At 38.8% G+C, this 14223-nt stretch overlaps 1 protein-coding gene across 1 annotated transcript in view; it reads left to right on the top strand.

Moving 5' to 3' along the window:
* Positions 1-13056, top strand: part of LOC6564343 — a 46879-nt gene extending 33823 nt beyond the window's left edge. The window contains exons 5-14 of the mRNA XM_032737025.2: positions 1177-1287; positions 1426-2287; positions 7857-7947; positions 8005-9062; positions 9684-9860; positions 9927-10119; positions 10192-10456; positions 10517-10694; positions 11364-11375; positions 11439-13056. Of these exons, the coding sequence (XP_032592916.2) occupies positions 1177-1287; positions 1426-2287; positions 7857-7947; positions 8005-9062; positions 9684-9860; positions 9927-10119; positions 10192-10456; positions 10517-10694; positions 11364-11375; positions 11439-12618 (4127 nt within the window). The 3' untranslated portion in view covers positions 12619-13056. The remainder of the gene's footprint in view (positions 1-1176; positions 1288-1425; positions 2288-7856; positions 7948-8004; positions 9063-9683; positions 9861-9926; positions 10120-10191; positions 10457-10516; positions 10695-11363; positions 11376-11438) is intronic.
* Positions 13057-14223: the final 1167 nt, after the last annotated feature.

The following is a 14223-nucleotide window of genomic DNA, read 5'->3' as shown; positions in this document are numbered from 1 at the left end:
TTTGTTGAATATGATATTGCGGAGACCACACACAAGATCCATATTCCAGAATTGTATGTATTTTATTCTATGTGAAAAGTGTCCTAGTCGTATATGGGTGATCAAATTCCTTTGACCAACGCTTAATAAAACCAAGAAAGGCTTTGTTGACAGTGAATTTTATTTAATATGACTATCGAATTTAAACTTATATTTCTTATCCGATATTGATAAAGCTTTTGCAGTTAATCAATAAGGTGTAAGGCTATGTTAAATACCAATTGGAAGATGATGTCTTTACAACTGTCTTTTATCGATTTATATCGATATCCGTGAATCTAGGGCAGCTATCAACAAATCAAACTAACTTGAACTTGAACTTATTTTCCATTATTGAAGTTTCTAGTTCTCACAGTCTCTGAGTTCGGCTTGTTCAGGTAAAATTGCACTGGTATATTAAATACAGATCCAAATTAGGACACTCCAAGCATATATTTTTTAAATCGATAATTTGAATTATGTTTTCCCAATTACACATAAGCAGAGTCTGGCATAGACTCAATGTCATAATCAGATTCATGTTAGGAAACACAATTATACATATAATTAAGTGCAGTATACCACTTTACAATACTAAAACAAAAACCTCCATAAACTGCAAAACTACTCCAGCTCACTTGTTCGAAAAATTGCACATATAAATTAATTTGCTGGAAAGATTTAATCAATTTTGCCCAGATTAATTCGCCTTAGGCACATCTTTTCCTAAGCAAGCCCAAACTGTCCCACTCCAGTTGCAAAAGAACTCAAAACAATTTAAGCATTCAAGTCACTCAAAAGTCCTTGATGCCAATTACCCAAACAACCTCCTGTCAAACCAAATTGCAAGCGTCTCCCAAGGATTTTGTGCAATAGAATTTGAACATGAATTTAGAGCAGAAATCGTATTGCTAAATTTAAATGCCAAGCCACAGGCTATTATCGCTTGAATTATAAACTAGCCACAGAAAAACCTGCAACACTCTCAATTTGAGACTCAGTAAACTGAAATAATTTGAAATGCTGTCTGCAACATGCTGCATGAAACGCGAAAATGGAATTTGGTTGCGTGCTCGCATCCGTAAACTAACCACAGAAATTGTCACAGCAGCTCAGTGCCCCACTCAAATGCAGTATGCCAATTCTCTCTATTTGCAGACGACAATTGGGGTCTACCACTGGCCATTGCATCCAAGTTGCATTTACCGTATCGCATCGAAGTTGGCGACACAATACGTGACCTGCATGAGCAGGATAAGCCGGGCAAAGGTACGTGAGTCTATTCTCTGGCTTATTGTCAGTGAAATTTGGCTAGTCGAAAAGATGAGAAACCAAAAATTAGCATACAACCAAACTAATCACCTCTCTTTCTCTCGACCTCTCACATCTGCCACTGTCTGACTTTAGCAATTATTATTACGGCACCGTTTAACGATGCCAGCACGCTGCGTTGGCTACGCAACTCCAAATGGGCAAAGGAGCAATCGCTGGCACAGCAGGAACAGCAGGAGCAGCAGGAACAGCAGCATGCCAAAGTATTGCTCATCGACATTGTGGCCAGTTCATTGAATGTCGAGCATCGACTCTACAAATATTTGGCACACATCAATGCGGCCACTCGCAAGGGGCATGGTAATCGTAATGGTAATGGTTATTGGCCTGGCAACAGTAGCAGCCAGCAACACTCGGGTCTGTTGACCAGCAATCTGTTGGTGCTGACACTGCTAAGCGATAAGCATCGCCACTTGCTAAATGCGGCCGGAATTGAGATGGGCATGGTGCACAATTTTCGCACACCAGCAGCAACGGACCAGCAACAGCAGCAACAGCAGCAGCAGGATGTGGGGAGTGCTGAGCAGGCCCCATTGGAGGCTCGTCAAAATGCCAGCCTCGATAAGCTGCTGCCCTTTATGAATCTGTTCTCGCTGTACGATCTGTTGCTTTCGCACATTGCCAGCGGGGGCAGCGGAGCAACGGGGACAGCCACACCCAAATACGATTTTGTTGTACTCGACATTGTTGTGGATGCTGCACTGGCCACATACAAATGGCGACCGTTGCTCATACTCGAACAGCATGGCATCAAGGGTATGGATGGCCGGGGCAGTTATATAACGCACTCCATTCAGCCCGGTTACGATGAATGGCTGCTGGTGAGCACCGTTCAAATGTGGCATTGTGGCGCCATCTGCTGGACAATTGCAGCCATTTGCATTGGCCTCCTGCTCATCATTGTGGTTGCCAGCGTCGCGGCTGGTGTTGCTGTCAGGTGAGTGACTTACAAATACCCTATATTCTATTGTATTGCATATCATTTTCAGTGTTTAAGACACTAAAAGAAATATGTAGGTCATAGTTATTATCTATAATATCAACAGAAATCAGTCTCAGACAAATATTTATTTTTCTTAAAATGCTTTAAGAATGTTATTAGAAATCATTTTTTATATATATATTATAATATCGAAACAATTGTTAGTTTTTCATTTAATCTAAAATATATTGATTACCATTGGTTTGTTACCGTTAGAAGATTTTGAAACTCAATTCACTGAACTGCGGTATTCAGAAATAAATTAAACAATCAATTCATTTCCTTTGAATAATTAAAATATTTGTATCTAAGAGTATGATTTTAAAAACATATATTCTCATAACCCAACTCAGTTTAAGTAAAAAAGTGTTGAAATATTATTTCATTAATAATATTCTCATTTTTGCTGGCTTAATTTACAGTAGGGTTATCTGTATAAAATTTGTGACCTTGAGACAATGAACATTATTCAATTTTACGTCCAAGCTTTGAAACCGAGCCAAAATGTTTTATTACGAGTATTTATACCCTGTACCCACAAGAAAGATATTTTGAACTTGTGCTAAAGTATGTAAAAGGCAGAGTTCAATCTATCGATAACTTTCCCCGTTTTGCGAATATCGATTTTTAACAAAACCATAACTATAAAGATATATCTTTTTAATCGAGCATATACATATATACCCGGATATCAAAGGTGCGTATGGTTGTTGCTAGGAAAGGAATTGGATTCAGGGTATCTTCCAGTTAAGCTCTCTCGACTGTAGCATTCTTACCTGTTTATTTTTTTACCTTTTGGCCTTATTTAGCATTTTCGGAGCAGATTAGCCTAATCAATTAGCAGACCTTAAAGGCGGTTTCAGATTTCGAGAGCTTCCCACACACAATCCAGGGCCATTAACCTGAGCGCAAAATATTTGGCGCGTGGCAATTTCCATATTAATTTTCATCATTAGGATTTTTCTCGCTTTCGCCCCCTTTTTCCCAACGGGGAGGGGAGAGGGGGCCTGTTAATTGCCTTATGTTATTGTAAATTGTAGAGGCAAAAAGTTAGTTAGTTTGGTTTTTGTATAGAGCATAATTAGATAGCTTTTAATGTGATTAAGTTAGCCCGAACACCGACAAGCTGTCATTTCAGGCATGCGCCAAATGAATAATTTAAATTTATATCTGACTCAGCAGACACAGACATTATAAATTTAAAACGAAATGTGGAGTTAGTGATTTCTTGACATACATCCCATTAGCATTATGTCACTTTATAATTTATATTAGTCCTTGATCAATTGTGTTAATTGCTCGCATCAAACAGATGCTGGTTGGCAATGCTCTCGTTTTGCGCATTTTAATTTGCATGCATATAAAAGCATTTAATCCACATTACAAATTGGTTAGCCAGCAATCATTTACAGAAAATCAATACACAAACCGCAGATGAATTACACCCATTCAAAGAGGGTAACCAACTCACTCACACACACACACACACACACACACAAACACACACACACACCGAAACACACACGCACACACACACGCATAGGTCGTCCATTTTAACAAGCATTTAATTAATTACTTTCATCAAAGCGTAGCATAAGTTAAAGCAACTCACACTCGAAATGCTTCCTGGCAGTTGACATTTATTCACCGCAATCACACACACAAACACACATTCACACACGCCAACACACGTTAACATTTCCATGGACACCTGCAATAAAAAATAGGTGAGAACGCTGCAATCGGGGGTATCCGACTGCTCAATACTCTGATATCTGTTTAATAACAGCTGATGGCAAAAATGCTTCTTGCAAGGAGCTGCCTCAACTAATAATAATAATAAATGTGGTGACTCTAACTCTTTTACTTTCTCCATTTTTTTGGGACTGTTATTTTAATTAGGATATTAATAGAATTTACCTTCCAAATTTAGTAAAAGTATCACTTAAATTGAGGGAGATAAACGCTTTCAAAATGTTTTGGTCTGAGGTGTTTTACAAATCTTTGGCAGAGATTATTATTCTAAAATTCGTTGCCTTTCTTGATTTTTTGGGAACAGTTATTTTTATTAACAACCTGCAGAAGAGATTATTAAAATCTACCTTCCAAATTTGGTAATTGTAGCTCTGAAATTCTGGCCTAATTGGGTTTTTTTCCATTTTCCCCTATTCACGCTACAAATTTCGGATCATTTTGCATTTAAATACCCCCAGAAATCTTATAAATATTTCTTATTTTAAAATATTTATTTTATTTTATTTATTTTTTATGGCCTACAAGTATAAGTAGAAACTCCATAATAACCTAGCTTCAGAGTTTAGTAAATTTAGCTATAATTTAGCATGCTATAATAAAGTGGGCGTGATCATATTGATCTTTGAAGAACTTAACCAGCAATTTACCCCATACGTTTAAGAGACATTTAAGAGACGATTCGCGTTTATCGATAACATATCGACTTAACAGCATTTCATGCATAGCAGATTATTTGTGTTTAAGAAACCTCTAGATTCAAAGTTTTTTTACACTGTCGCTCCGCATTGGAAAATACTCTCTTACCCTTGCTAACAGAGTACAAAAACAGTGTTAAGTGCGGTTGAACAAATCATTTACTGTTTGACAGGTTAAGAACTCTGCCCGCGGTAGTTTGAGTTACGCCCACCTCGCAAACTGAGCTCAATTATATTTGAGAGTGTTAGCTTAAAGTTAGCTACATGTTCAACTTTAAATCGAAACAATCATAAACCCACAAAGTGCAACTCATGAAGTTTTAATTAGCGTGTGGCGCACATAATAGCAAAATGAAAATGTCCACGGACATCAAACCGGAAAGCGTCAGGATAAACAACAAAAAAATACATGCAAGCTGAGGAGCACCGATTAGTGAATACACTTTCAAGCCGGACCACTGAGACCTAATATTGAGAATAGTATATAAATTAGCTATTGATAATAATGATAATGATAATAATTTAAAGTCTCATTGCAAAAAAACTGGAAAGTGCTTCTGCTAAAGATAACTTAACTTAAATGTACAACTAAAAACGACAACTAGAGTAATGTTTTGTGGCAACAGCTTAAGTAGATAATAGATGCTTTCAAAATAGCGCAAGTCATCTTCTGGCAGCAGCAGAGGGTGTGAGGAAGTAAGGCAGACGTGCAGGTGTTTTTATGCTGAACGATGCCGTTGATTATCCTGGCCTGGTTAACACAGCACAGGTAAAAATGTTGTCTATGATTAAGGCCGAAAGCTGTAAGGCGTAAATAGAAAAACTTTAATGGCTTTGGGGCTGGCTACTTAACTGGCGTTACACGTGTGTGTCGCCCTCAAAGAGTTTCGACTTGGTCTAGATAATGCCCATTAATGCGCATAATACATTTAACCTTACTTGGGGCTTTTGGCCACGTGGCAAATTTCCTTGTGGCTTAACAATTGTTGCCTGAATTTGCGCTTTTCCTGCCACCGAATGTTGTATTGCCCACCTTAATGTATGTATGTATGTCTTTACGTAACTAAATAAAGTTTTTATGCTCCAAGTGCCCACAGGGTTGACTATGCTAATAGATGCAGATTGCAGCATGGGCAAAGGGTGGAGGTGGCAAGTAGTCTGTCTGATTTCAAGCTACAGTTAATTGAGCAAACTGAAAAGTAGTTTTAAGCTCTTGTTTTTGCTACGAAAAGTTGCTCCAGGTCAAGCTTGGTGCTTCTGCCCCCTGACAATAGAAGCCAACTAGGTTGCTTGAAAAAACAATGTAAATAAATCAAGGAGCCATTGATAAGTTAAAAGCTTGATAAATGTTGATAAGCTGAGAGAAACTTGAGAATTATTTACATAAAATTCAATTGAAAGAAGATATATTTTCTCAGTGAGTCATGGGATTGCTAACTTCAAGCAGAAATTGATATGAACAAGTAAAAAGATAGTATTTCTTAAGATTTTTAACATTTTTAGTTAAATACCTAATGTGGAAATGTGAAATATGAAATTGAATTCCTCGTTATAACTGCACAATTAATAGTATATATTTCATTTGAAAAGTAAACAAAAAAAAAAACATCTTTAAAGTGTATTACTTATTATTTTGGTATTATAATATGAGATCCCTGTGATATCTCAAAATATAAATATTCTTGACCAATATGTTTTTATAAAACTCGAAAGTTATCGACAGGTTGACTCTGGTCTGCATATAATCTTAGCTTTTTAGCTACGAAATAACTAGTCGCTTATAGACGGTTTTTTTGCACACTCTTCATTAAACAATGTTTCCAATTTTTAATAGCTTCAGGGTCGAATAATTTACATTTACATGTGCTATTATTTATTTATTTTATTATTTCAAATTTCATAAAAATTTCAGCTTTCAGATTCAAATCAGCGGACTAAATTTCTTGGTTTTAATTAAGTCAACTGTTGAAATGTTACCTATAAAAAAGTAGCTGTTTACTCTGCATAGTTGAGGGTAAAATGAATAGATAAATAAGAAATTAGTGAAATGAAAGCGTTCAAACTTAGTCAAAGATAGATAAAATGAGTGAACCAACTGTTTAAACACTAATCGTGACTAGCTGCTCCGCTGCGTATGATTATATGAGTAAATAATGTTTCCATAATATTTTGAAAACTCTAAAAGACTTTCTGCAGCTGTGTAAACTGCTGGTTTTACGTACATGTCAGTCAACTAGAAAAAAGCCACATAAAAACAAAGTGTCTTAGCCATCAGTCTTGTCAATCTAACTCAAAATGCGAATTCAAATGCTGATCTTTTGCTGTGCCACTTTGGCCATGTGCCTCATAAAAAATGCTGATGCCGTGGCCTGTGTTTCAATAGCTCCAAATCTACCTTCTCAATGCACTGATTGCACCAATCCGACAAATATTGGACATGTTGACTGTACAGTGACAACTAAAGCAATAACAACAGTGAAGAAAACAACAAGAAAAACAACAACAGAGCCGACAATATATATACCCGCCTCTGAATGGAGAAAAATGGGCGTAATTATTAATTTTGGAAATATGGTGCTTGAAGCAGATTAAATTATTGTCTAAAGTCGAAAGAGTTTTGTATCCACTTTTTTGAGACAGTGTTTTTACAACTCTTTTTTAAAAACAATGCAAAAATAAAAAACAAATTTTATACAAAAACTCAAATAATCCTTAAATTATCGTCAGATCGATCTTAGTTGTATTTTATAACTTCACATCAACAAATTTATGAACAAGACGATCTCAGAGACTATAAGAGAGAGAAAAAACCAAATTTGATAAACAAGTTCTCAGCTTTTAAAACAAAATATTTCTAATTCTGTACCTTGACCTTAATAATGGTCAACACGAAGGAAAATCGTAATTCCATATTTACCAAAGTAAACAGCAGCAAGTGAATAATAAAGTTACATAACTAAGACGTATACGCTTTTGAATAGTTAAACACTTAGATTCAGGGTTACTTATTCTTACAGTTTTCAATTTAGTAAACATATTTAATATTTTCTTGCCAAATTGTTCTCAATTGACAGAAACTACTTTTTGCGCAAAAGACTCTCGAAGGGACCGAATAAGATTGTGCTCTCGGCCAGTGATTTTGTGTTTCCCGTGGATTCGCGACGAGTAAGCAAAACGTTTAACTAAGTTCAGAGTTCAAAATGCAAGAGAGAGAATTTGCAGGTGGACGAGGGCATTGAGGCGATGCTTTGCTGCTGGCTGCAGCAGCTGCAGGAATTCGGTGGTCCCGAAGTGGATAAGCCAGATCTGCTCAAGGGCTCCATTGGCTCGTTAAAGAATTTGGGTTTTGTGATACCAGGCGCGGCGCCAGCGGGCAATAGCGGTGGTGCCATTGCCGCTGGTGGTGGTGCTGGTGGTGGCGCCACAACAACGGCTGTCAATGGCAAGAGTGGCTCGTATGCGGCAGGCAGCCTGGCGCGCCACAAGCCGGCTCACCTGGACATGCGAGCGCGCTACAACGGTGACCTGGTCCAGCTGAAGGAGATCCAATTGAATGGCTCCGCAGAGTTGCGCTCCAAGGCCATGGATCTGCTGGTGATGGCACATGGACTGCGCCACGAAAATATCAATCCACTGATTGGCTGGCTCTCGGATCCGAATCGCACGGCTATGGTCTTTGACTATTGTTCGCGGGGCTCCTTGCAGGATGTGCTCATCATGGACGAGATCAAGCTGGACTGGTCCTTCCGGCTGAGCTTACTGACAGATCTGGTGCGTGGAATGCGCTACTTGCATGCCTCACCGTTGCGCGTCCATGGCGCCCTTACATCCAGGAATTGTGTGGTGGACGCCAGATGGGTTCTCAAGATCACCGACTATGGGGTCAGCTCCTTCTATGAATCGCAGGGCCTGGCACAGCTGCCACGCAGCACCAAGGAGCTGCTGTGGACGGCACCCGAGTTATTGCGCAACATGAAAACACCACTGCAGCCACAGCATCATCATCATCACCATCATCATCATCAGCAGCATGGACGCATTCAGATGGGCACCCAGCTGGGCGACGTCTACTCCTTTGGCATCATCATGCAGGAGGTGGTCGTCAGGGGCGAACCCTATTGCATGCTCTCCCTCTCGCCGGACGACATCATTGCCAAGATCAAGAAACCACCGCCACTGATAAGGCCCTCGGTCTCCAAAGGTGCTGCCCCACCAGAGGCCATCAACATTATGCGACAGTGTTGGGCGGAACAACCAGATATGCGACCTGACTTTAACTCGTAAGTCTAACAAACAATTTAAATATAGTTTTTATGCAACTTGACGTCATTGGTCTGAGTGAAAGAGTCATAAAATTAAACGGATTTTTTACATACATTTTTGGTTTCTATTTTATTAAGTCTCATTCAGAGTTATTCATATTTTCTTAAGAAAACGAGGCTTCCTATTGTAGCCTAGAATAAACATAGTATTATATTTAGACTGAATACAATACTGAATCTTTTTCTGGCTATTGCCTCACATTTTGTAAGAATTTGTTTATTAAACTACCTATAATTAGACTTTTGAGCTGTTCAACAGAATAGTTATAAATTACATTTGTGTAAAGTCAAATCCTCTCTTGAGCAAGGTTCAAAACTGTCGTGAAAAATGTATGAACAAAAAAAAAATAATAACAGTGGAAACTGTCTCAAGGCTAAGCCGATTGTCAAAAACCAAGGCTATTTGATCCTGATTTTACCTCTAGAATAAAAATGCATTTAAAGTAAGGAACGCAATTCTGAGTCAAAGTCTTGATAAATTTATATACAAAAATAATACTAATGGAGACGGTTCTAAACTTTCCGATACCATCAGAAGAGATCTTTAATTATGCCTGTTTATATCTATTTAATCGACAGCGTTTACGAGCGCTTCAAGATGCTCAATCATGGACGCAAAGTGAACTTTGTGGACACAATGTTCCAAATGCTGGAGAAGTACTCGAACAATCTGGAGGAGCTAATACGCGAGAGAACGGATCAATTGGATATTGAAAGAAAGAAGACTGAGCAGCTGCTAAATCGCATGTTGCCAAGGTATTAACTGGAGCCAAAGGACAATCAATATTAACAATAATGAAACAATTTTGTCCATTTTCACAGCTCGGTTGCTGAGAAACTGAAAATGGGTCTGGCTGTCGATCCAGAGGAGTTCTCCGATGTCACAATCTACTTTAGCGACATTGTTGGTTTTACAACAATCGCCGCCCATTGCAGTCCCGTTCAGGTTGTGGACTTGCTGAACGATCTCTATACGATATTCGATGCCACCATCAATGCCTACAATGTCTACAAGGTGAACAGCGTTTATAGAATAATAATTCCAATAGAGAGCAACTCAGATTTCAATTCCCACGTTTATTTTCAGGTCGAAACGATTGGAGATGCTTATATGGTGGTCAGTGGACTGCCAGTGAAAATACCCGATCATGCCGAGCAAATAGCCACCATGGCGTTGGATCTGCTCCATCAGAGTGGCCGCTTCAATGTCAAGCATTTGCCGGGTGTGCCGCTCCAGCTGCGCATCGGCCTGCACACGGGTCCCTGCTGTGCCGGCGTTGTGGGTCTAACAATGCCACGCTACTGCCTCTTTGGGGATACCGTGAACACAGCCTCCCGAATGGAATCAACAGGTATATACTGAAGACTTTAAATATGTTGTGCATATGAAAATCATATTCCGTCTCTGGTAGGATCCTCGTGGCGCATTCATATGTCGCAAGAGACTCGCGATCGCTTGGAGGCCCGTGGTGGATATTCAATTGAACCACGCGGACTCATCGATATCAAGGGCAAGGGCATGATGAACACATTTTGGCTGCTGGGCAAGAAGGGCTTCGATAAGCCGTTGCCTGTGCCTCCACCTATTGGGTAAGTTCATTATAATTAGGCTAGGATTGTTACGATGAGATAAATTTATCGATAATCAGTAGTTAAAGTTAAGGTCAGCGAGTCCCGACTTGGAATATAATATAAAAGTTTTAAAACATGTTTAAAAATGTAAGGTTATGTTGAAGAGAGAGAGAGAGAGAGAGAGAGAGAGAGAAGAAAGGAGAGACACCTCATCTGTTATAATTAATTTTTATCATATCATATTTAAGACAACACTAAAAACTATATAGCATATAATGCCCACGATATCTTAATCTTATTAAAATCTCTTGCAAAAATATATTAAAATTACTTACTTTAAGTACTTGTAAAACATAAGAAATCATGTGAAGCATCACGACTGCTTCAGATCAATTCACTTACACCTTAAACAGCAGCTTTTTGTCTCTTTAGATTATATTTTGTACATCCTTAACGCGATTAATGATCTACCGATCAAATGCAAGCCATAACTGAAGCTCTCTCTCACGCTTAGTCTTATTCTACTCTTGAGGAAAAAGATTTGCAGAATAATAGGAATTATATATGTATATAGAAACACTCATTGTGTGTATATATGTATTTATATATGGATAAAAAATATACCGTTACTTTAACTGTAACTTGACAACATTCTTTTGATTCATTTAATACGCACCACCAACTCAGGGAGTCGCATGGGTAGGTAAACGAACTCAATGACTAAACTCTTAATATGAAGCTAATTCAACATTTGGATCATAGGCTGGATGAGTCGCTTATACGCAACTCGATAACATTGAAGGCGCAGGCGAATAAATCGCGCACCAGCACAAATCCGTCATCATCGCAAAGCTCATCGCTGGCCGGTGAATCTGTGGAGGTCAAGGTGGAAATAACGCCGCCTGCGAATTCGGAGATGTGCTCGAGCCAGCTGCCAAACTCATATTCGCTGGACTCCAACTCCACCAATACCATTAGCCCCAATGCGACGCTGTGCCCCGAGTTTCCCAACAAGACGCCGAGCAGCACTAGTCCACAATCCCGTAAGCTATCGGAGCTGACGCCGGATAGTCTGCTCAATCCGAATAGCTTTAATCGTTTGCCCAGCTCGACGGGCGGGTCGAGTTCGCGTCTCTACAAGAAGATCGAGGAAATGATGGACCTCAGCTCGCCGTATAATCACTACAAATGCCTCAGTCCCAGCGAGAGCAATCTCACCCAGTTCTACGACGGCAAGTATCTGTTTAGCAATGCGGGCGGCAGCAGCGTCGCTGGTGCCAATGGACCTGGTAGTGGTGGCTGTTCCATCGCCGGCAGCACCTCCAAGTTTGACAGCAAGCCCGGCTCCAGCCGGCTGCTGCGTCGCCAGTTCAGCTTGGATCGCGACGATCAGCAGTCGAAGGTGTCGGAGCAACAGCATCAGCTCTCGCTGCAGGCCAACAACTATGCGGCACTAATCAATGCCAGCAAGAGCTCCATGCTCGACATACCCATGCTGCACGACGCGTCACGCAGTCCCAAGGTCACCTTGGCCCGCATCCACAAACAGAACTCTACCTCCATTGCCCAGGATCTGGAGAAGATCGAGGAGATACCATTGTCGCCGGCCTCCTCGCAGCATCACAGCAGTCTCGATAGCAATCTCAATCGCAGTCCACCCTCCACACTGGAAGTCCAATCCCCAACGCTACCATCCACCTCCACAGCGGCACCCCTCAGCCCGCCGCTGTTGTCGGCGCCTTCCTCGCCGTCACCTTCGCGCTCCTTGAACGGCCTCAATGCGCATAGTCGATGCACCAGCAGCAACAACAACAGCAACAGTAACAACAACAACAACAACAGCAGCAGCGGCAGCAGAAGCGATAGTCCAAATGATGCACCAGATAACAGCCGGCGGGGTCCAGAGATAACGCTCAATGTGGAGCAGCTGCTGAGCAGATAGGGCACAGTTTAGGCCCCAGTGCCAATTATATAATATAAACTACAGAAATTAAAGCTTTAGGTCTGAGAATTTTTGAGTGTTGTGATGATGATGTCAAGTAAAGTACCTCGATGCATGCAAACTTGGTTCCAGCTGCGAAATGAAAGTACAATTTAGTTCAAGATTAGTAATGTCCAAAGATCGAACACAATAATGTATGTATTCGATACCGCTTTCCAAATCTAGTCAAGTTCAATGTGGCACTTTAACCCCTTAACGTTTGAAATACATTTTCCGAATGTAGAATACAAAAATTCATTGAGAATCTAGTTAAAATTAGCGCAATTGATATTATTCTACAACATGAGTTCGCTTTATAGAGAAAGTGTGTTTGCTCAATCATGTTCCAAAATGAATTATTTTATTTAAAAAGTGTTTTCAATTTATAGTAAAACATTATCCCCGTATAAATTGAAAATATTTATATCGTTTATTATTTGCAAACCAATGTTCGTTAAAATTAATTAAAATTATATCTTCTATCTATAAGAAGTTGTATTGAGTTGATTCGAGAGCCGATTGCAGATTTTTATCCTATTCATAAATAAATTTCAGTTTGAAAAAGCATTTTTTTATATTAACTTAACTTCGCCGAAAAACGTTATTTGGGTTTATAAAATCTATTTATAGTCGGAAAATTTTAAATTTTTGAACGTTAATCGGTTAAACATGCCAAAATTATTTGTATCTGCTTCGTAAGTCTAGAAATTTGGGAATGAACCCAGCGTAAGTTAATTAATCAATTTTGTATAAGCCTAATCAAATGTATATTTAACTATAATCAAAGCATGAAACTCCTGAACTGAACTCAGCAAAAAAAGAACAAAAAAAAAAAAACAATATCTAATCAAAAAGTTTTGAGGGCTGATTCTTTCATCCACTACTCGCATGTGTTTTCAATTCTACGTCAAGTTCCTTTCAGATCTACAAATACCTATATATACATGCAATATATGTATGTATTTGAGTAAGTAAAATATTTAAGAAAGTATTTGATGAAAAGCATAATATCAAATAAGAATTATATACGTGAATTTAGTTTTCTAAAGACAATCGTTAATAATTTTATAAAAACCAAAAAGAAAAACCAAATATATATGTATAAAAATGAAAGCTTTTATTTATTGATCTACAGTAGTTGATGTTATTGTCTATATAAGTAATTTGTAGCAGCTCTACAGTAGTCTAGTCGGATTCTAAACCATTTATAATCTGTGTCAAGTATTAACTGATATGATAGCGAACAGCTAGAAAATCATAAATATCAGTTATCAAATATATAAGGCTATAGCTAATTGAACCGGAATATAATTCAAATTTAAATCGATCCCACTAAACTAAAATATTTTGTAACTTATATAGGCGTAGCTCTAAGATTAAACAAAAATAAACTGTTCATTTCAAATGTTTCTAAATATTTTATTCTACTTCTGTTCTATGTTCTATGTCAGTAATTTATCATTACAGAACAATTTTCTTTTCTAATCATGACACTGTCAATTATGTCGAAGCCAAAAGAGCATTAACTTTCTGTATTCTGTTCTGTATTCCAATTGTTCGAAACGC

The sequence above is a fragment of the Drosophila grimshawi genome, unplaced genomic scaffold (genome assembly GCF_018153295.1).
Source record: "Drosophila grimshawi isolate 15287-2541.00 unplaced genomic scaffold, ASM1815329v1 contig_311, whole genome shotgun sequence".
NCBI lineage: Eukaryota > Metazoa > Arthropoda > Insecta > Diptera > Drosophilidae > Drosophila > Drosophila grimshawi.
Note: the sequence above shows the minus strand (reverse complement) of the source record. Positions and strands in the feature narration are given on the sequence as shown.